We start from the raw sequence: 23950 nt of genomic DNA, 5'->3' as shown, positions 1-23950 counted from the left end.
TCTTTGATTAACGAGCTAGTCAAGTAGAGGCATACTAGTGACACTCTGTTTCTCTATGTATTCACACATGTATTATGTTTCCGGTTAATACAATTCTAGCATGAATAATAAACATTTATCATGATATAAGGAAATAAATAATACTTTATAATTGCCTCTAGGGCATATTTCCTTCAGTCTCCCACTTGCACTAGAGTCAATAATCTAGTTCACATCCCCATGTGATTTAACATCAAAAATTCACATTACCATGTGATTAACACCCATAGTTCACATCTCTATGTGACCAACACTCAAAGGGTTTACTAGAGTCAATAATCTAGTTCACATCGCTATGTGATTAACACCCAAAGAGTACTAAGGTGTGATCATGTTTTGATTGTGAGATAATTTTAGTCAACGGGTCTGTCACATTCAGATCCGTAAGTATTTTGCAAATTTCTATGTCTACAATGCTCTACACGGAGCTACTCTAGCTAATTGCTCCCACTTTCAATATGTATCTAGACCGAGACTTAGAGTCATCTAGATTTAGTGTCAAAACTTGCATCGAGGTAACCCTTTACGACGAACCTTTTGTCACTTCCATAATCGAGAAACATATCCTTATTCCACTAAGGATAATTTTGACCGCTGTCCAGTGATCTACTCCTAGATCACTATTGTACTCCTTTGCCAAAATCAGTGTAGGGTATACAATAGATCTGGTATACAGCATGGCATACTTTATAGAACCTATGGCCAAGGCATAGGGAATGACTTTCATTCTCTTTCTATCTTCTGCCGTGGTCGGGCTTTGAGTCTTACTCAATTTCATACCTTGTAACACAGGCAAGAACTCTTTCTTTGATTGTTCCATTTTGAACTACTTCAAAATCTTGTTAAGGTATGTACTCATTGAAAAAACTTATCAAGCGTCTTGATCTATCTCTATAGATCTTGATGCTCAATATGTAAGCAGCTTCACCGAGGTCTTTCTTTAAAAAAAACTCCTTTCAAACACTCCTTTATGCTTTGCAGAATAATTCTACATTATTTCCGATCAACAATATGTCATTCACATATATACTTATCAGAAATGTTGTAGTGCTCCCACTCACTTTCTTGTAAATACAGGCTTCACCGCAAGTCTGTATAAAACTATATCCTTTGATCAACTTATCAAAGTGTATATTCCAACTCCGAGATGCTTGCACCAGTCCATAGATGGATCGCTGGAGCTTGCATATTTTGTTAGCACCTTTAGGATTGACAAAACCTCCTGGTTGCATCATATACAACTCTTCTTTAATAAATCCATTAAGGAATGCAGTTTTGTTTATCCATTTGCCATATTTCATAAAATGCGGCAATTGCTAACATGATTCAGACAGACTTAAGCATAGATACGAGTGAGAAACTCTCATCGTAGTCAACATCTTGAACTTGTCGAAAACCTTTTTGCGACAATTCTAGCTTTGTAGATAGTGATACTACTATCAGCGTCCGTCTTCCTCTTGACGATCCATTTATTCTCAATTGCTTGCCGATCATCAGGCAAGTCAACCAAAGTCCATACTTTGTTCTCATACATGGATCTCATCTCAGATTTCATGGTCTCAAGCCATTTTGCGGAATCTGGGCTCACCATCGCTTCTTCATAGTTCGTAGGTTTGTCATGGTCTAGTAACATAACCTCCAGAACAGGATTACCGTACCACTCTGGTGCGGATCTTACTCTGGTTGACCTACAAGGTTTAGTAACAACTGGATCTGAAGTTTCATGATCATCATCATTAACTTCCTCACTCATTGGTATAGACGTCACAGGAACCGTTTCTTGTGATGAACTACTTTCCAATAAGGGAGCAGGTACAGTTACCTTATCAAGTTCTACTTTCCTCCCACTCACTTCTTTCGAGAGAAACTCCTTCTCTAGAAAGGATCCATACTAAGCAACGAATGTCTTGCCTCCGGATCTGTGATAGAAGGTGTACCCAACTGTCTCCTTTGGGTATCCGATGAAGACACATTTCTCCGATTTGGGTTTGAGCTTATCAGGATGAAATTTTTTCACATAAGCATCACAACCCCAAACTTTAAGAAACGACAACTTTGGTTTCTTGCCAAACCATAGTTCATAAGGCGTCGTCTCAACGGATTTTGATGGTGCCCTATTTAACGTGAATGTAGCTGTCTCTAATGCATAACCCCAAAACGATAGTGGTAGATCGGTAAGAGACATCATATATTGCACCATATCTAATAAAGTACGGTTACGATGTTCGGACACACCATTACACTGTGGTGTTCCAGGTGGCGTGAGTAGTGAAAACTATTTCACATTGTTTTAACTGAAGGCCAAACTCGTAACCAAAATACTCTTCTCCACGATCAAATCGTAGAAACTTTATTTTCTTGTTACGATGATTTTCGCTTCACTCTGAAATTATATGAACTTTTCAAATGTTTCAGACTTCTGTTTCATTAAGTAGATATACCCATATCTGCTCAAATCATCTGTGAAGGTCAGGAAATAATGATACCTGCTACGAGCCTCAATATTCATCGGACCACATACATCTGTATGTATGATTTCCAACAAATCTGTTGCTCTCTCCATAGTTCCGGAGAACAGCGTTTTAGTCATCTTGCCCATGAGGCACGGTTCACAAGCATCAAGTGATTCATAATCAAGTGATTCCAAAATTCCATCAGTATGGAGTTTCTTCATGCGCTTTACACCAATATGACCTAAACGGCAGTGCCACAAATAAGTTGCACTATCATTATTAACTTTGCATCTTTTGGCTTCATTATTATGATTATGTGTATCACTACGATCGAGATCCAACAAACCATTTTCGTTGGTGTGTATGACCATAGAAGGTTTTTATTCATGTAAACAGAACAACAATTGTTCTCTAACTTAAATGAATAACCGTATTGCAATAAACATGATCAAATCATATTCATGCTCAACGCAAACACCAAATAACACTTATTTAGTTTCAACACTAATCCCGAAAGTATAGGGAGTGTGCGATGATGATCATATCAATCTTGGAACTACTTCCAACACACATCGTCACCTCGCCTTTTACTAGTCTCTGTTTATTCTGCAACTCTCGTTTCGAGTTACTACTCTTAGCAACTGAACCAGTATCAAATACCGAGGGGTTGCTATAAACACTAGTAAAGTACACATCAATAACATGTATATCCAATATACCTTTGTTCACTTTGCCATCCTTCTTATCCACCAAATAGTTGGGGTAGTTCCGCTTCCAGTTGACCAGTCCTTTTGCAGTAGAAGCACTTAGTCTCAGGCTTAGGTACAGACTTGGGCTTCTTCACTTGAGTAGCAACTTGCTTGCCGCTCTTTTTGAAGTTCCCCTTCTTCCCTTTGCCCTTTTCTTGAAACTAGTGGTCTCGTCAACCATCAACACTTGAAGTGGTCTCGTCAACCATCAACACTTGATGTTTTTCTTGATTTCTACCTTCGTCGATTTCAGCATCACGAAGAGCTCGGGAATTACTTTCGTCATCCCTTGCATACTATAGTTCATCACGAAGTTCTACTAACTTGGTGATGGTGACTAGAGAATTCTGTCAATCACTATTTTATCTGGAAGATAAACTCCCACTTGATTCAAGCAATTGTAGTACCCAGACAATCTGAGCAGATGCTCACTAGTTGAGCGATTCTCCTCCATCTTTTAGCTATAGAACTTGTTGGAGACTTCATATCTCTCAACTCGGGTATTTGCTTGAAATATTAACTTCAACTCCTGGAACACCTCATATGGTCCATGACGTTCAAAAATGTCTTTGAAGTCCCGATTCTAAGCCGTTAAGCATGGTGCACTAAACTATCAAGTAGTCATCATATTGAGCTAGCCAAACGTTCATAACGTCTGCATCTGCTCCTGCAATAGGTCTGTCACCTAGCGGTGCATCAAGGACATAATTTTCTGTGCAGCAATGAGGATAATCCTCAGATCACGGATCCAATCCGCATCTTTGCTACTAACATCTTTCAACATAATTTTTCTCTAGGAACATATCAAAAATAAACACAGGGAAGCAACAACGCGAGCTATTGATCTATAACATAATTTGCAAAATACTATCAGGACTAAGTTCATGATAAATTTAAGTTCAATTAATCATATTACTTAAGAACTCCCACTTAGATAGACATCCCTCTAATCCTCTAAGTGATCACGTGATCCATATCAACTAAACCATGTCCGATCATCACGTGCGATGGAGTAGTTTCAATGGTGAACATCACTATGTTGATCATATCTACTATATGATTCACGCTCGACCTTTCGGTCTCCGTGTTCCGAGGCCATATCTGTTATATGCTAGGCTCGTCAAGTTTAACCTGAGTATTCCGCGTGTGCAACTGTTTTGCACCCGTTGTATTTGAATGTAGAGCCTATCACACCCGATCATCACGTGGTGTCTCAGCACGAAGAACTTTCGCAACGGTGCATACTCAGGGAGAACACTTATACTTTGATAATTTAGTGAAGGATCATCTTATAATGCTACCGTCAAACAAAGCAAGATAAGATGCATAAAGGATTAACATCACATGCAATCAATATAAGTGATATGATATGGCCATCATCATCTTGTGCTTGTGATCTCCATCTCCGAAGCACCGTGCTTGTGATCTCCATCTCCGAAGCACCGCCATGATCACCATCGTCACTGGCGCGACACCTTGATCTCCATCGTAGCATCGTTGGCGTCTCGCCAACTTATTGCTTTTACGACTATCGCTACCGCTTAGTGATAAAGTAAAACTATTACATGGCGATTGCATCTCATATAATAAAGCGACAACCATATGGCTCCTGCCAGTTGCCGCTAACTCGGTTACAAAACATGATCATCTCATACAACACATTATATCACATCATGTCTTGACCATATCACATCACAACATGCCCTGCAAAAACAAGTTAGACGTCCTCTACTTTGTTGTTGCAAGTTTACGTGGCTGCTACCGGCTTAGCAAGAACCGTTCTTACCTACGCATCAAAACCACAACGATAGTTTGTCAAGTTGGTGCTGTTTTAACCTTCGCAAGGACCGGGCGTAGCCACACTCGGTTCAACTAAAGTGAGAGAGACAGACACCCGCCAGTCACCTTTAAGCAACGAGTGCTCGCAACGGTGAAACCAGTCTCGCGTAAGCGTACGCGTAATGTCGGTCCGGGCCGCTTCATCTCACAATACCGCTGAACCAAAGTATGACATGCTGGTAAGCAGTATGACTTATATCGCCCACAACTCACTTGTGTTCTACTCGTGCATAGCATCAACGCATAAAACCAGGCTCGGATGCCACTGTTGGGGAACGTAGTAATTCCAAAAAAATTCCTACGCTCACACAAGATCATGGTGATGCACAGCAACGAAAGGGGAGAGTGTTGTCCACGTACCCTCGTAGACCGACAGCGGAAGCGTTATCACAACGCGGTTGATGTAGTCGTACGTCTTCACGATCCGACCGATCAAGTACCGAACGTACGGCACCTCCGAGTTCTACACACGTTCAGCTCGATGACGTCCCTCGAACTCCGATCCAGCCGAGTGTTGAGGGAGAGTTTCGTCAGCACGATGGCGTGGTGACGATGATGTTCCACCAACGCAGGGCTTCGCCTAAGCTCCGCAACGGTATTATCGAGGTGTAATATGGTGGGGGGGGGGCACCGCACACGGCTAAGAGATCAAGGATCAATTGTTGTGTCCATGGGGTGCCCCCTGCCCCCGTATATAAAGGAGCAAGGGAGGAGGAGGCCGGCCCTAGGAGGGGGCGCACCAAGTGTGGAGTCCTACTAGGACTCCCTAGTCCTAGTAGGATTCCACCTCCCATATGGAATAGGAAAAGAGGAAGGGAAAAAGAGAAGGAAGGAAGGGGGCGCCCCCCTTCCCTAGTCCAATTCGGACCAGATCAAGGGGAGGGGTGCGGCCACCCTTGAGGCCCTTTTCCTTCTTTCCCGTATGGCCCAATAAGGCCCAATACGTATTCCCGTAACTCTCCGGTACTCCGAAAAATACCCGAATCACTCGGAACCTTTCCGAAGTCCGAATATAGTCGTCCAATATATCATCTTTACGTCTCGACCATTTCGAGACTCCTCGTCATGTCCCCGATCTCATCCGGGACTCCGAACTCCTTCGGTACATCAACATACATAAACTCATAATAAAACTGTCATCGTAACTTTAAGCGTGCGGACCCTACGGGTTCGAGAACTATGTAGACATGACCGAGACACGTCTCTGGTCAATAACCAATAGCGGGACCTGGATGCCCATATTGGCTCCCACATATTCTACGAAGATCTTTATCGGTCAGACCGCATAACAACATACGTTGTTCCCTTTGTCACCGGTATGTTACTTGCCCGAGATTTGATCGTCGGTATCTCGATACCTAGTTCAATCTCGTTACCGGCAAGTCTCTTTACTCGTTCCGTAACACATCATCCCGCAACTAACTCATTAGTCACAATGCTTGCAAGGCTTATAGTGATGTGCATTACCGAGTGGGCCTAGAGATACCTCTCCGACAATTGGAGTGACAAATCCTAATCTCGAAATACGCCAACCCAACAAGTACCTTTGGAGACACCTGTAGAGCACCTTTATAATCACCCAGTTACGTTGTGATGTTTGGTAGCACACAAAGTGTTCCTCCGGTAAACGGGAGTTGCATAATCTCATAGTCATAGGAACATGTATAAGTCATGAAGAAAGCAATAGCAACATACTAAACGATCGGGTGCTAAGCTAACGGAATGGGTCAAGTCAATCACGTCATTCTCCTAATGAGGTGATCCCGTTAATCAAATGACAACTCATGTTTATGGCTAGGAAACATAACCATCTTTGATTAACGAGCTAGTCAAGTAGAGGCATACTAGTGACACTCTGTTTCTCTATGTATTCACACATGTATTATGTTTCCGGTTAATACAATTCTAGCATGAATAATAAACATTTATCATGATATAAGGAAATAAATAATACTTTATAATTGCCTCTAGGGCATATTTCCTTCAGCATGCACGTATAGTCTCTCGTTATGCTATGAAAGTTGGAGCACAATTTATCCTTGATTGTCTATCTTTGTGTGAAGGTCGGGGGCGCGTGATGGTTAACTCCTACCAACCTCCCCCCTAGGAGCATGCGTAGTATTACTTTGCTTCGAGGGCTAATAAACTTTTGCAATAAGTATATGAGTTCTTTATGACTAATGTGAGCCCATGGATTATACGCACTCTTACCTTTCCGCAATTTGCTAGCCTCTACGGTACCGTGCATTGCCCTTTCTCACCTCGAGACGTGGTGCGAACTTCGCCGGTGCATCCAAACCCCGTGATATGATACGCTCTATCACACATAAGCCTTATTATATCTTCCTCAAAACAACCACCATACCTACCTATTATGGTTTTTCCATGGCCATTCCGAGATACATTGCCATGCAACTTCCACCGCTTCCGTTTGATGACTTGAGCATTCATTGTCATATTGCTTTGCATGATCATATAGCTGACATAGTAGTTGTCACTCAGCCGCCATTCATCATTTTTCATACATGTCGCTAGATCATTGCACATCCTAGTACATGCCAGAGGGATTCATATAGAGTATACTTTGTCATAGGTATCGAGTTGTAATTTTTATTTCTTTTGAGTTATAAGTAAATAGAAGTGTGATGATTATCATTATTCATTTTTAGAGCAGTGCCCCAGTGAGGAAAGGATGATGGAGACTATGATTTTCCCCCACAAGTCAGGATGAGACTCCGTACAATGAGAGAAAAAGAAAAAGAAAAAAGAAGAAAAAAGAAGAAAGAAAAAGAAATAAACAAAGAGAGAAGAGGCATTGTTAGTATCCTTTACCACACTTGTGCTTTAAAGTAGCACCATGTTTTTCATATGGAGAGTCTCCTATGTTGTCACTTTCATATACTAGTGGGAATTTTTCATTATAGGAGCACACCCAATTAGTTTCATATTGAGCTTTCATACACTTATAGCTTTTAGTGCATCCGTTGCATGGCAATCCCTACTCCTCGCATTGATATCAATTGATGGGCATCTCCATAGCCCGTTGGTTAGCCGCATCGGTGTGAGACTTTCTTACTTTTCTGTCTTCTATATATTTACCCCTATCATCATACTCTATTCCACCGATGGTGCTATATCCATGGCTTGCGCTCATGTATTGCGTGAGAGTGAAAATGTTGAAGCGCGTTAAAAAGTGTGAACAAATTGCTTGGCTGACACCGGGATAGTACATGATTTATACTTTGAGCTGAGAAGACAGAGCATGACAAGGCTATATGATTTTATAGGGATAACGTTCTTTAGCATTTGATATTCTGAAAGACATGATTGTTTGTTGGGATGCCTGAGTATTGATGTCTTTATGTCAAATTATGGACTATTGCTTTGAATCACTTATGTCTTAATATTCATGCCATGACTAGATACATGATCAAGTTTATGTTAGGTAGCATTCCACATCAATTTTTTTTATAATTTACCTGCTCGAGGACGAGAGGGAATTAAGCTTGGGGATGTTGATACGTCTCCGTCGTATCTATAATTTTTTATTGTTTCATGCCAATATTATACAACTTTCACATACTTTTGGCAACTTTTTATATGATTTATTTGGACTAACTTACTTATCCAGTGCCAGTTCCTGTTTGTTGCATGTTTTTGTATCGCAGAAAATCCATATCAAACGAAGTCCAAATGCAATAAAATTTCACAGAGAATTATTTTGGAATATATGTGATTTTTGGGAGTTGGAATCACCGCAAACGGAGGCCCACACAGCCCACAAGACACCAGGGCGCGCCAGAGGCCCCTGGCGCATGGTGGTAGGTTGTGCCCTCCTCGAACATCGGTTGGAGCTCTACTTCGGGCGCAAGGAAGCTTATATCCGGAAAAAAATCGTGTTAAAATCTCAGCGCAATCGGAGTTACAGATCTCCCGGAATATAAGAAACGGTTTTCGGCCAGATCTGGAAACGCGAAACAGAAGGGAACAGAGAGGGAGATCCAATCTCGGAGGGGCTCTCGCCTCCCATGCCATGGAAGCCAAGGACCAGAGGAGGAACTCTCCTCCCATCTAGGGGGGGCAAGGAAGAAGAAGAAGGAGGGGGGCTCTCTCCCCCTCGCTTCCGGTGGCGCCGGAGTGCCGCCGGGGCAAGGATCGTGACGGCAATCTACATCAACAACCTTGCTACCGTCAACACCAACTTTCTCCCCCTCTATGCAGCGGTGTAACACCTCTTCTCCCCGCTGTAATCTCTATTTAAACATGGTGCTCAACTCCATATATTATTTCCCAACGATCTATGGTTATCCTATGATGTTTGAGTAGATCCGTTTTGTCCTATGGGTTAATCGTGATCTTGGTTGGTATGATTGTATATTTTATTTATGGTGCTGTCCTACGGTGCCCTCCGTCTCGCGCAAACCTGAGGGGCCCCCGCTGTAGGGTGTTGCAATATGTTCATGGTTCGCTTACGGTGGGTTGCGAGAGTGACGGAAACTTAAACCCGAGTAGGTGGGGTATGACGTATGGGAGTAAAGAGGACTTGATACTTAATGCTATGGTTGGGTTTCACGACCTTAATGATCTCTAGTAGTTGCGGATGCTTGCTAGAGTTCCAATCATAAGTGCATATGATCCAAGTAGAGAAAGTATGTTAGCTCATGCCTCTCCCTCATATAAAGTTGCAAGAATGATTACCGGTACTTGTTATCGATTGCCTAGGGACAAATAACTTTCTTGTAGACAAAAGCTCTCTACTCAAACTAACTTAGTTGTGTTTTTATCTAAACAGCCCCTAGATTTTATTTACATGCACTTTATTATCTTGCAAACCTATCCTATCACACCTACAAAGTACTTCTAGTTTCATACTTGTTCTAGGTAAAGCGAACGTCAAGCGTGCGTAGAGTTGTATCGGTGGTCGATAGAACTTGAGGGAATATTTGTTCTACCTTTAGCTCCTCGTTGGGTTCGACACTCTTACTTATCGAAAAAAGCTACAATTGATCCCCTATATTGGTGGGTTATCAGGGCCCCCGCGCCGCTACTGATGCCAAAGCCACCGCCGCCACCCAGCCGAAGCAGAGGAAGCAGAGGCGCCGCCGTCCAAGCCCCCAGGCATGTCTAACGCTGACTGGAAGGCGGAAATTCAGCGCCGGGAGGCTGTCACCACCGACCGGCGGAATAGGGCCAACACCAAGAAGGCCCGGGGCAGGGCGGCGCTGGCGGCGGCGGCGGCTGCGGCCGTGGCCGAGCAGGCAGATCGCGCGGCCGAACAAGCCGAGGCATCCCGCGCGGGGATGATGAATCCACCCGGCGGCCACGACCCTTACGCGTCTTGGAGCCATCGGAGTGTTGGGTGTCCGGCCGGCTTCTTGTCCTCGCCACACCCCTGGGGTTGCACGCCCTTGCCTGGCTACGCCAACGGCGACGCGCATGGCGGGTTCAACCCCAACATCACTTTTCCACATGGTCACCCGGCCCAACGCACGCCTTCGCCCGCGTTCGCCGGCGTCCAGTACCCCCTTACACCTACTCGCCGCCGGCCTACGCAACCTCCCCGACGCCACCTCTGCGCCGTGACGTGCTGCTCTTCTCACAAGCCTCCTCGTCGCATCTCGGCGACACCGACGCGACGGAGGCCGACATGGACGACATCATCACGACCGGCTCGGCCGCCGCCGCCTCCCCCCGGTTCACTGCCCAAGATGATACAATGGACCTCAACGGCGACATGGATGGCGAGCTCGACTACGGCGAGGAGGAGCCAGAGGAGGAGGAGGAGCCGACGCCTGCTCCGGCGAGGAAAGGGAAAAAGAAGAAGCGGGCGGCCAGGATCGGCGAGCCGCGTGTCAAGTGGGCGTCCAAAGAGGACGAGTGCCTCGCCGAAGCGTGGAAATCGTCTGCCTCGACCCGATCACCGGCACGAACCAGAACGTCGACACGTATTGGGAGCGTATCAAGTCCGAGTTCGACGAGCGCAAGCTCGTCGACCCCTACTTCAAGGGCGTCCACATGCAGCGCGGCTCGAAGGCCATGGCGAATCATTGGGCGCTCATCCAAACGGCGTGCAACAAATGGCATGGGATCGTCGAGGAGATCGCGGCTCGCCCGGAGAGCGGCGCCAACATCGAGGGTCAGGTATGACACGCCTGTCTCTTGCTCATTCTTTCGCCGTGGTGCGCCACCGACTGTTGTTCCTGGGCGCAGATGGTGCGGATGTTCGCCATGTATCGCCAGGACAGCAGCACCGACCAAGATTTCAAGTACCTCCACGTGTTCTCCCTGATCGAGAAGTGGGCGGAAGTCCGGCGCACCCTCGCCAAGGCCAAGGAGACGTACAAGCCGTACGTGCCGACGCCGGACGCGTCCGATGGGCGCCCGGACGGGAACAAGTGAGCCAAGTTGGCGAAGGACGTCGCGCCGGCTACCGCGCGCTTGCAAGAGTCCATCGAGCAATGCATCGCCAACGCCCAGACCCGCGCCGCCCAGAGGAAAGAGAAAACCGAAGTGAGATGGTCGGCGTTGGTGACGAACAGCGCCGTCAAGGTCGACCTGCTCCGGACCAACGTCGCCGCGAAGAAGAGGAACACCGACCTGGCTTTCCTGATGGGGAGGGGGGCGGACATGTCGGCGATCGACGAGCAGGTCAAGGCATGGTACCTGACAACGCGTGGCCTCATCCTCAACCAGATGCCGTCAACGGCGCTAACTCCCACGCCGACTGCAACGCCGCCGCCAAGCCCGAGCGATGATGCCTCCACGACGCCCAGCACAAAAGCCACGCCGACGCCGTCCAGCCCGCGCACGCCAACTCCCGCCAGTCCGACGCTGCCGTTTGATGCATTGCCTACGCCTCTTTTCTTTTTTGCACGCTGAACTTTTTATTGATCGCCGAACTGTGGTAAGGTGATCGTCGATCGTCGGGACTTTGTTGCGCTGATCGCCGGACTTGTGGCGTTTTTTGGGTACCAGGAATGGGCAAGTTTGAATTTACGACGCCTTGGGGGCGTGACTGGGACCTAGATCGCCAGGGCCTAAAAAATCACCGGGCGAGCGTCCGAAATAGCGCCGGCCTATGCGCTGGAGGGCCGAACGAGTGAGGTTGCTCTAACACACTTGTGAGCTGGTTTCGCCCTCGTGCCTTTTTCTAATCGCCTTATAAAATCAGTCTGAAACCGAGTTCTCGCTGCAGGACTCACAAAGATTTTCTAAACATCAAGAGAACAGAAGCAGCAAGCCTAAACAACAGATTAAACAAAATTTGCACCTTACGTATCATTTTCAACACCAAGAAATATTCACGACAGGGGTATATACGCAATCATCACCCCTGACAGCTCCCACAGCGAACCCATATCCCCCGTGCACGGAGATGGACCAAGAACAGGGTTGCACAGCAGGATCAAACCAACGGAGAAGAAGATGGACTCTTGTTAAGCAGCACCGCAAGGCCACACAGGTTACAGGCGAGAGCTACCGACTAAGTAAAACCGAGGGAAAGCAACCAACACCATGCCACGATATGACGCCGCCGAGAGTCCAGAACCAAGGGAGAGTTTTAGGATCGATGAGCGCGGCCAGGTCTGAGGGTTTGCTTCATAGGAACACGTCCTGCTCGAGCAGCTTGACCACCTCGTCCTGGCTGTTGAGCTTGGCCACCTCGATGGGGGTCTTCCCGTCCAGATTTTGGAGCGTGCTGCGACGTTTAAAAACAGTTGAATGTGAGCGAGGGCTCGGCGATTCATGCTGGTTAATTAGACAGAGAAGAGAAGAGATGGTTTCACTTACACAGCAGCGCCGTGCTTCAAGAGAAGATCCACGCATTCCTTCCGACCGTATCCAGCGGCATAGTGCAGAGGGGTGTTCTTGTTCTTATCCAGTGCGTCAACTGCAGCACCTGCCTCCAGAAGGATTTCTGCACACTTCAACTGAAAAAAATACACAAGTTGATCCAATCAATTGCTGATAATCAACATCTTTTTTAATTCAATATATGCGGGACACGCTAAACAAGATATCCAGTACTCCCTCTGTAAAGAAATATATCTAAACGCTCTTATATTTCTTTACGGAGGGAGTAACATATACTACAAATAATCAAACAACACAGGTGGCCTTGAAGTGAGAACTCGTAGTAGTATACAAGTTCTGTAATTCCAAGTTACAATTCAACAACTAAGGACTAGGAAATGTTAATAAAGACCTTGCAAACCTAATATCTGCAAAAAATTAACAATTTACCAAATCACAAAGTATATTGCTCAAATTGGCTACAATGAGATATACCATGACTAGAAACAAGTCAACTGAACCAGGTCTTTTTATCAACTCATGGAATTTGAAACTTACAAGTGACATAACAGGAAAGGCCAAATGTGGAAATCTGCTACAGTATAAAGGGGATACTCAAAATGGTCTGAATGTTGGATCATTGATTTAAGTTGACAAAAGTTCAGCTTATCACGCACCTCGCCGTATCCACATGCAAAATGTAAGGCCCTTCTTCCCTCCACGTCTTCTTCATCCTTGTTTGCTCCACCATCTAATGCTTTCTTCAGACCCTGTTGTCATATTCAGCTTGTCAATGCAGCACTTAATAGTAAATAAGTACAACAATTTCATAGATATTTCCTCAGGCGCCAATAAAAGATCGATGCTAGAAGTAAATCCACATTTAGTGCAAAGTTCAGTGGAATTCCTATTTAGAAAGAAAACAAAGCTATGGTATCCAGTGAGAAATGGCCCTGTTCAAGCTTAGATAGTTCTACCACAGGCGCCAATAAAAGATCGATGCTAGAAGTAAATCCACATTTAGTGCAAAGTTCAGTGGAATTCCTATTTAGAAAGAAAACAAAGCTATGGTATCCAGTGAGAAATGGCCCTGTTCAAGCTTAGATAGTTCTACCACAGAGAACAGCAATCATCTGAGAATGGACCCATTTTCAGGATCCATGTAAATTACTGGACAATTTGAGAGTTGCCTTTGAATAAACAGATTAGATGACTCGTTTTATAAGCACGGTGCCTGTAGGCTATAAACCAAAGAAGCCTGATCATGATGTAAAACCATCAAGGGAGGGGAGCATTCCTTCGTCACAAAAATATAAGTTTGTGAGCCAAGTTGGAGATACATGCCTTGCCTTAACCAAAAAATGGTTGCACGGTGACAAATATGGTAAACACTAAATGTTAACCACTAAGTAGCACAGAGCATCCTTATAAGGATACTAACATGGATAAATACCAACAAAATTGGTAAATCACCTATGAAGATTCTTTGACGCAATTACCTCTGCATCACCAACACTGGCGGTGTTATGGACAATGGACTCATCATCATCCTCGCCCTCTTCATCAGTTTCTTGAGGTCCAGATACTACAGTGGAAGTAGCAGCATCTACTGGGAAGTTCAATGACATGGCCTGGCCAATCTTTTGAAGAATCTCAGGGTCATTCCAGTACCTACATGAAGTAAAGAAGAATATCTCAGCAACTTTAAGCTGTAATCAGGTATCCATACTCGCATGCAATACCTACTTCACCATTGCAGATGGACCACCACGTTCTATCTCATCAAGAATTGGCTTCAAAGACGGATCATCCTTGATACGGGCCATTCGCTCTTCAAGCTGCTCTTTGTGAGCTGGACTAGTCAAGTTCTCAAGCATACTGGACATTGCAGGATCCTGCCATACATAGGAGAACACTTGAGAAGAAAAATTGCATTGAGCATAAATTTTGGGTGACAACCAAGGAAAGAAAATGTGATACCTGCATAAGAGTATTCCCAAGACGCTCCGCCATTGACATAAACTGAGGATTCTGCATAACTTGTGTCATGGTTTCCATGTATGCTTGAGGATCCAAATTTGGAACACCCTGTTCCCCTGCACCCTGCGCACTTTTCTGAAGCTGCTCAGCCATCTGGTTGAATACAGGGTCGCTGGCGATTTGCTCAGCCATCTCCCTTATAGATGGATCCTTCAGGTGAAAACAAGAAAGTTAGATATATACAAGAAAAACAAAGCAGAACTGCTGAAATGCACAAAATAGGATATGTTTCATGAATCCAGCACAGCAGAGGCAAAAAGCATTTCAACTCCATACTTATAAAAATATATTAAGGGCACAAGGAGAAAACATACATTGAGCAAGCTGCTCATGTTGGAGAAATCAAAAGGACTGGGCAGGCCTGCACCACCTGTTGGGGAAGCCCCCTTTTTTGCCTCAGACAGCCCCTCCGATTTTGAATCTTTGTTCTGGTCTGAAATGTAATCAGCAGATAGAAAGGGGAGCACATCAGAGGCTATCAAACTATGCATTAGAAATAATAATAATAAAAGGCCAAACTACCATTGCTTGTCTTTCTGTCTTAATGACACAAATCAAGTTACAAGCGCTATTTAAGTAAGTATCTTAACCGGTAGCGAAATGAATGCCGATTTCATGCTCAACAAAATTACAATCATAACAATTTTCTTGAAGACAGCAAACTCCTAGGCAGCCAAGCTACATCCTACACCAGCAGCAAATGGTTTCATGATTTGCACCTAGACATGTCCTGTTCATCATCAGTTCATCATTGCACAGCAACAGCAAGAGCAGCGAAGTAGAAGCGCACATCTAGCCAGGCATTACAAGCACGCCGCCTGTGCTTCACATTTACAATCGACAAACGAAGAGTCCTGAAGCCATCAAAGTACAGAACAACGGCCCTCGTTGCCATGTTCTCACAGAATCGACCCGAAACCTACCAAACCATAACTGCCCTTGCCCTGCGACACGATGAACTCCAAACCCACCACTCCACGGACCACACTAGGTACTACTAGTAGGTAGTTCCCCTCGGCCACATGCCGCATCCCCCGAAATCGATCTAAGCCGCGCGCACGGAACGCTCCGGTTCCCACGCCGCGGCAACCAGAACCCCGGAAACCACGGGCCCTACCGCGGATCTAGCGGCTGGCCGCTAGCCGGCGAAGAGGGGCCATGGAACGGCGCGGGAAGGGAGGGCACGGGAAAATCGAGCGAAGACCGCGTGAACGGCGGGGAGGACCGGAGGGGAGGGGAGGGGCGTTGGGAGGTAGTTACCGGAAGCCATGGCGGATCCGACGGCCGGGCGGGCGGGCGGCGGCGACGCGGAGGAGGCTTGCGAGGGAGGGAAGGCAGCAGCGGTGAAGCGGCGAAGGGTAGGAGAGGAGAGGAGGAAAACCCTTGATGAGGGGAGGGGAGGTTGCTGATCGGGAAAAGGCGGAGAGCAAGTAGACGTATTTTTATGATTTTCCCCTCTAACAAGAAATTATTTATTTCTCTACTCTCTACTCTTATAAAAAGCCGAGTTCGTGATGATGGTATGTCTGCCATCTTGTAATATAGACCGTCCGATCTATATTTGACGGATAGAAAGCAAACTATGACAATTTTACAAAAGATATCCGCACATCTTTCCACATTTATAGATAAGGCCTTGCCTCGTTCATCCTTATCTCCCACAACCTCATGGCTGAGCAATTAAAAAAAGAAGTCTCTGGAACAATCTAGCATGGTGGTCGCTGCCGTCTGCCGGCGCCGTCCATCCCCATGCATCTGCCCAGTCCGACCATCAGTCACCACCACGCCCCACTCCTCCTCACCTTATCTCTCATCTTTCATTTTTTTCAATGAAATTCTCGAGATACCATTTTTCCGACAAAATTCTCGAGATATCATTAGTTTTTACACATGGGATTACTCCTACATGGGTCAATCACAACACGTGTTTTGTAAAAAAATGCATCTTGATGTTCCGTGCAATGCACGGACATCTTGATAGTGAGATAAAAACACCACAGGCCCAAGAACTTGCACATAATATGATGATTTAGTCCAGGTAATTGCAAAACTCCATCCCGCCACCCAACAACTTGCATGGAATGTGACAATTTGGTCCAAAGCCGATCAAGAAGCAACAAGTGGCGCTGCGTTGGCTGATCCAATCATCGTCGACGGCTTTTCATATACACCCCTGCCGTTTTATGAATTGACATAGACAACGACCACATCGGGTGGATCTGCTGGAAGCTCATCGCCGCAAGAGGAGACGAGGTGTTCGAGCTGCCACTCTGAAGCATCAACTCCGACGTGCCCGACGGCCCACGACCACAGGTGCCTCCCTCTCATGTCACTCTGCTGATAGCCTGGTAGGTGACAATTGAGAATAGTGTAATCTTGTGATGCATAAGTATGCCCTACTCTTATCAATTTGTTTTGTCAAAATGTGTGTACTTGTCTGATAGGTGACATTGGAGAATAGTGCAATCGTGTGATGCATAATTATGCTCTGTTCTTATCATTTTGTTCTGTCAAAATAAATCAAATAATAAGAAAAAGTAAAGGATTGTGATGCCCTCTCCATCCGATACTTATAATTTTTTCATGAGGTAACATATAATGCCCAGAATTTTAGAATTAGGTGATATGGCCACAATCCTAAATAATCCATTCCTATAAAACGAATGTGATGCATAAGAAAAAAGTTGTAGAAAAAAAAAATCTTATAGCAAGAATCCATGCACCAGAACAATGTGGGTTTTAATGGGATCCCCCTCCAATAGTGTGGTGTTGCAGCACACAGATGATGACGGGGGCAATTGGAGTACAGGAAGACGTTTTGCATGAAAATGACTCGGCCTCCCTACACGCACGTGTGCATGCAGGCGTTGCAGCCCTTATGACGTACTTGAAAAAGAAAAACCGATATGAAATCGAAAAAATCATACAAACCAAATTATCAATCTCCAAAGACCACAAACCATCACACCTTTGGACCTGATTGCGTTCTGATTCAAATATTTGGGGTCCTTTCTGCATATTTGACGGACTGCTATGTAATTTCGTGTTTGTTGTGTGCCCTCTTGTTTTTGGTTGTACTATATTGAATCTATACCTATTAACAAAGGGAAGTATATTCTCGGTTTGACATGTACTTTTGTAGAAATCTCTTGATATATGTGAGAAACCAAGGCACAGTTCGTTATATTGTAATTGAACGTTTCTTGAAAGTTTTATCTGTCCAGAATAATGAGTCGGTGATGTTACTGGGCCTCACTGCGACGTTGATGTTTTTGGGCCAAGTTGCATAGATTCTGCTCATGCTTGTAAAACAAGTATTTTTTTTTCCGCAAAATATGAAACAAGTTTGTTAACAGGTTACAAGTCCCACCTAACTTCTTTACACCTAATTTCACCAATTTATATATGCTCAAGAGTACAAGAATTAACAAGTAGCCTGAGAATCAACTAATGGACGGTGAGTTGTGGGCAGGAAAGAAATAAATCATCCAGTTGGCATAATAAATAAATAAAATTGTGGACTGTGAAGAAAATATCCCCAGTGGCATAAACAAAAGGGATTGTGGGTTGCGAAATGAAAAACCCCAGTTGGCATAAATAAAGGGAATTGTGGACTGCGGAACGAAATGTCTCGGTTGACATAAATAAAGGGAATTGTGGGTTGTGAAACGAAAAATCCCTATTTGCAACAGACTGTAGTATGCGAAACGAAAAACCACGATTATATAAATAAAAAGGAATTTTGGTCCATGAAATGAAAAGTAAACAATGTCCACTCATTGGCATGAATAAAAAGAAACTGTGTTGCGGTATAAATAAAAGGGATTGTTGTCTGCGAAACAAAAACAATAAATAAAGATATCTCGGTTGGCATAAACAAAAGGTTTGTACTGTGGAACGAGAAAATAAGTAAACAAGGTTGGGTGAACAATTTCAGCATTTACACTAATATTATTTTCGTTTAAAGGCTGAATTATGTCACCTCGTTTGCAACGCACGAGCATACTCCTATCTAAAGTTTTGGGGTCGTTTCTCATCAAAAAGTAAAAAATCTAAAGTTTTGGGGGTCCTTTGGGACCTTAAAAAAAAGAAGAAGAGAAAGACGCGACGCCGCAGTCCATTTATCGGCTTATCCGAGAGCGGGACGGCTGTCAGTTGCCCAACGGCCGGCATCAACGTCGATGCCCTCTCCCTCCCTTCCCGCCGGTGCTGCCATGGCTTCAACCCTCGCCGGCCTTCCCCCCGGGCTCCCACCGTCGTCACCTCCATTCCAGACCCCGCATCGCCACTTCAACCCACGGATACCAAACTTGCAGGCGCTCTCGTCCGAAAACCCCTCCGCCTCCGCCGCGGCGTCGCTCCTCGCCGCCGCCGCGCGCGCCGGCGACCTCCGCCTCGGCCGCGCGCTCCACCGCCGCCTCCTCGGCACCGAGATCCTCGACACCGACGCCTTGGTCGCCAACTCACTCCTCACCATGTACTCCAAGTGCGGCCACGTGAGCGCCGCGCGCAGGGTGTTCGACGGAATGCGCGGCCTGCGGGACCTCGTGTCCTGGACGGCAATGGCCTTCTGCCTCGCGCGAAACGGCGCGGAGCAGGAGGCCCTGCTCCTCCTCGGCGAGATGCTCGAGTCGGGGCTCCGGCCCAACGCGTTCACGCTCTGCGCCGCGGCTCGTGCCTGCTTTCCGGGGGAGCTCTTTCGCCTGTCTGGCGGCGCGGTCCTTGGTTTTGTGCTCAAGACGGGGTTCTGGGGCACCGACGTGTCGGTGGGCTGCGCCTTGATTGATATGTTCGCCAGGAACGGGGACCTGGTGGCAGCACGGAAGGTGTTTGATGGGTTGGTTGAGAGGACAGTGGTCGTCTGGACGCTGATGATTACACGGTATGTGCAAGGCGGGTGTGCAGGCAAGGCGGTTGAGTTATTTCTTGGCATGCTAGAAGATGGTTTTGAGCCTGACGGATACACCATGAGCAGCATGATTTCGGCATGCGCAGAGCAGGGATCACTCAGATTCGGGCAGCAACTGCATTCTCTAGTACTACGGCTGGGGCTGGTTTCTGATACTTGTGTGAGCTGTGGACTTGTGGACATGTACACAAAATTGCAAATGGAACAGTCCATGGAATGTGCAAGGAAAGTCTTCAAACGAATGCCCACACATAATGTCATGTCATGGACAGCACTGATATCAGGATACGTGCAATGTGGAGCACAGGAAAACAGTGCAATAGAACTCCTCTGCGAAATGTTAAATGAGAGCATCGAACCAAACCACATCACATATTCTAGTCTTCTTAAAGCCTGTGCAAACCTTTCTGATCAAGATTCAGGCAGACAGATTCATGCCCGTGTCATGAAAACCAGCATAGGGAATGTAAACGTTGTTGGGAATGCTCTGGTCAGCATGTATGCTGAATCTGGTTGCATGGAGGAGGCTAGAAAGGTGTTCGACCAGCTTTATGAAAGCAACATACTTTCCACCAGTTCTGATATTGGTGGAACTGAGAGCAGCAATGCCTCTTGGAGTTCTCAGATTGAGAGCATGGGCGTCGGAGTCAGCACCTTCACATTTGCTAGTCTGCTTAGTGCTGCTACCACTGTAGGGTTGCCAACCAAGGGTCAGCAACTGCATGCGCTTTCAATCAAAGCAGGCTTTGAGTCTGATAAAGGTATAAGCAATTCCCTTGTTTCCATGTATTCTAGGTGTGGATATTTGGATGATGCTTGTCGAGCATTTGATGAAATGGACGACCATAATGTGATTTCATGGACTTCAGTAATCAGTGGCTTAGCCAAGCATGGGCACGCGGAACGAGCGTTGTCATTGTTTCATGACATGATCTTATCCGGTGTCAAACCAAATGATGTCACATACATTGCTGTGTTATCTGCCTGTAGCCATGTTGGTCTAGTGAAAGAAGGAAAGGAGTACTTCAGATCAATGCAGAAGGATCACGGACTCGTACCGAGGATGGAACATTATTCTTGCATGGTGGATCTTCTTGCACGATCAGGTCTTGTTCAAGAAGCCCTGGATTTCATTAATGAAATGCCCTGTAAAGCGGATGCATTGATTTGGAAGACTCTCCTCGGTGCTTGTAGGACTTACGATAATATTGAGATTGGTAAAATTGCAGCGAATCATGTCATAGATCTCGAGCCGCGAGATCCAGCTCCATATGTCCTTCTCTCAAACTTGTATGCCCATGGTGGTTTATGGGATGAAGTTGCAAGAATAAGGAGTCTGATGAGACACAAGAACTTGAGTAAAGAAACTGGCTTGAGTTGGATGCATGTTGGAAACACAATTCACGAGTTCAGAGCTGGTGACACCGGCCATCCGCAAGCACAAGAGATCTATGCAAAGTTGTCTGCGTTGATCAGAGAAATTAAAGACATTGGCTACGTACCAGACACAAGCATCGTGCTCCATGACATGTCGGATGAGCTCAAGGAGGAGTGTCTGCTCCAGCACAGCGAGAAGATTGCTGTGGCATTTGGTTTGATTACTACATCGCCAACAAAACCAATAAGGATCTTTAAGAATCTCCGTGTGTGCGCAGATTGCCATTCTGCAATCAAGTATATCTCTAAATCCACTGGAAGGGAGGTAATATTGAGAGATAGCAACAGGTTCCATAGGATGAAAGATGGGAAATGCTCATGCAGGGAGTACTGGTGAGCTGTGAATGGCGATTGATGAGCCGGTTTGGTTTTTTGCTTAAGAAACCCTAGAGATTTCTTGCTCAGCGTGGCCTTTTTGCTGGTAAATACTGACTGATGTTCATTTTTTTAGCTTTTCTAAACCATTGATTTTGCAAAGGATTAGATGTTGTTTCTGTATAGTCAGTCTACCATAAAGTTATAGAGTATGTACAGTTACATGAACAATACAAACTTGACTAGCAGCATGTTTCTTATCTTTTGGGGCATACTTGGATTACTTCCGGAAGTCCTTAGCTGCTAGCTGGTTAGAAGAATAAATACATCCATTTAATTCCCAGTAGGGGGAGTGAACTTAGTTGTTTTCCACCCAGGAAGGAACAAATTGACCCATTTAGTACACATCCAGGAACAATGTTTACATGGAAAATGCTGCATCTCATGGACTCTCCTTGGGTTACCATGTGCTGCTCATAAGGTTGAGGGTGATCAAAATGGCAAATACATACACATGGTGAAGACAAAAATCATCCTAGATCAGGAAGCATCAACCGTTTGAACCCATGGTCACATCTGACAACATAATACAAAAGCCTTCTGTTAAAACAGACAAGCTGACTGAATACATACTTCAGTATCACAAGAGTATATGGATCATACTGTACAAGCTAATTCTTCATATCACCACTGTCAGGCAGTTTGCAGTATGCAGTGAGAGTCAAAATAGCTGCACTACCTAATCAAATGCCCAGGCTGAAGTGCACGAGAAAAGTAAACCATAACTTGTCTCGTTCCATCCTTCGCAGTTCTGGTGGAAGCCACACACCATGTAACACTGAAGTCTTGGATCTCCATCAATTCGTCCCTGCTGTATTTTATCCTTTCATCTATTTAAATCAAACAAAAGGCAAACTTAGCTCACTGAGATTATACTCCTTCTGACTGAAAGAGAATAAAGCAGTGTGAAGTCACAGCATCCTTACCACGAAGAAGATACTAGAAGGATGCCTGCTAGGCTGCTAGAGTCAGTCAGACAAGCCATTAACAGCTTTTGGTTTTGCCCATGGAAGTTTCCTAGACTTGTCAACTTGTGAAGTACCACCACGATTTGGTTCAAGTTCCTGCATTAGTTCATGTCTCACCTCTATCACCAGGTGATGCCTACGAAATGTTGAGATGGCATCTCCTGTTAAGATCCAGCAGCCACTTAAATCCAACACATGTAGCTGGGCAGGGGGGCACAAATCCCACAAAAAACAAGATGTGTCAAATTTGAGGCGGAACACGGGACATGCAATGCGGGGTCAGACAAGAAATCACTTTTTAGGTATTGATATTTGACTGCTCGAGAGGATGCCAGCCAAGGGCGAGGTATAGCTTCATCTGACAGTGGTGCATCCTCTAGATTTAGACTTACAAAGATACTAGTTGAATGCTGGCTAGTTCCTGGTTGCCTCGCTACAATTATTGTAGCTCTGGATGTCGTCCTCTTCAACTCTAAAGAATCTCTGATGTGTTCCTATCTTGTTGGGAACAAAAGGTTACACATTTGGAGTCTTACCCTTGATACTGATGATAAATAGGTACTAAAACAATGATATTGTTATTACCCTTGTTACCCGCATCAACCTTTTGAATATAGTTTGGAGTGGGGGAAGCCCCGTCAGCACCACCTCTATCCGCTGCGCTTTAGAAAATGCAATATTAACATCGATACTCCAGATTTGGCAGTGTTCAAAGTAACGAAGTTTTGATGGAAGGATTCAAAAAGAGTAGCATGCCACGCCACCATGTACTCATGCCTTGCCACCGGACATAAAGAAAAATTAATCTACAAATCAAACGGTCTATGCTGGAAAGGGCGATCAGTTCTGGCGTTTCTTCCAGGTTTCAATCTATCCAACTTTTATTGTTCCCTTCCTCCTAGCAGTGGCAGCATGTCCCTTGGCTTTGCCATTGTTAAGATGTCGCTCTGCTGTTATCTCGCACTAACCTATATAGCAGCCATCTTCAGTTCTGTGCAATTGCAAATTTAGTACTCCCTCCGTAAACTAATATAAGAGCATTTAGATCACTACTTTAGTGATCTAAATGCTCTTATATTAGTTTACAGAGGGTGTAGTTCAGTTTAGTTCTTACATAACCTGCTGCAAATTTACTTTGTTTTAGGGAGCTTCAACATCAGCCGATGGACCTTCTGACTGTTCAATCTAGGCAGGAAATATCCACCCCTACTTCTTGAAGAAAGGGCCAGATTGATGTTTGTAGCATCTTGAAGACATGAGAAATTATGTAATTGAGTATGTGTTGCTCAAATTGTGTAATGGTCGACCAGGTTGCCTGTAATGGAGTATGTGTTATGTGGAGTATAT

At 45.2% G+C, this 23950-nt stretch overlaps 2 protein-coding genes across 3 annotated transcripts; one reads left to right on the top strand and one right to left on the bottom strand.

Moving 5' to 3' along the window:
- Positions 1 to 12328: 12328 nt before the first annotated feature.
- LOC123122152 (ankyrin repeat domain-containing protein 2A) lies at positions 12329 to 16354 on the bottom strand. Its single transcript, XM_044542290.1, has 8 exons — positions 16175 to 16354; positions 15229 to 15347; positions 14855 to 15064; positions 14621 to 14769; positions 14374 to 14545; positions 13552 to 13644; positions 12872 to 13011; positions 12329 to 12779 (listed from the first exon to the last, which is right to left on the bottom strand). The coding sequence occupies exons 1-8, from the start codon at positions 16182 to 16184 to the stop codon at positions 12680 to 12682; spliced, it is 993 nt and encodes a 330-aa protein (XP_044398225.1). The 5' UTR covers positions 16185 to 16354; the 3' UTR covers positions 12329 to 12679.
- Positions 16355 to 19023: 2669 nt separating this feature from the next.
- Positions 19024 to 23947, top strand: LOC123122149 (pentatricopeptide repeat-containing protein At3g49170, chloroplastic). 2 transcript variants are annotated; one of them, XM_044542289.1, is made up of 3 exons: positions 19024 to 21681; positions 23301 to 23465; positions 23748 to 23947. In XM_044542289.1, the coding sequence occupies exon 1, from the start codon at positions 19096 to 19098 to the stop codon at positions 21595 to 21597; it is 2502 nt and encodes an 833-aa protein (XP_044398224.1). In that variant the 5' UTR covers positions 19024 to 19095; the 3' UTR covers positions 21598 to 21681; positions 23301 to 23465; positions 23748 to 23947. The 2 variants fall into 2 exon arrangements, with proteins under 2 accessions (XP_044398224.1, XP_044398223.1); XM_044542288.1 differs by lacking the exon at positions 23301 to 23465 and having other exon boundaries at positions 19026 to 21681.
- Positions 23948 to 23950: the final 3 nt, after the last annotated feature.

This window comes from Triticum aestivum, chromosome 5D, assembly GCF_018294505.1.
Source record: "Triticum aestivum cultivar Chinese Spring chromosome 5D, IWGSC CS RefSeq v2.1, whole genome shotgun sequence".
Lineage (NCBI taxonomy): Eukaryota > Viridiplantae > Streptophyta > Magnoliopsida > Poales > Poaceae > Triticum > Triticum aestivum.
This window is presented reverse-complemented; position numbering and strand designations above follow the sequence as displayed.

What these genes read in the sequence shown, in the direction of transcription:
- LOC123122152 (XM_044542290.1), bottom strand. An exon ending in TTGCATGTGGATACGGCGAG is followed by an intron (nt 13,012 to 13,551) that starts GTGCGTGATAAG and finishes TATTTTTTTCAG; the next exon opens with TTGAAGTGTGCAGAAATCCT. An exon ending in TTGAAGCACGGCGCTGCTGT is followed by an intron (nt 12,780 to 12,871) that starts GTAAGTGAAACC and finishes TAAACGTCGCAG; the next exon opens with CACGCTCCAAAATCTGGACG.
- LOC123122149 (XM_044542289.1), top strand. Translation starts at nt 19,096, where the DNA reads ATGCCCTCTCCCTCCCTTCCCGCCGGTGCTGCCATGGCTTCAACCCTC.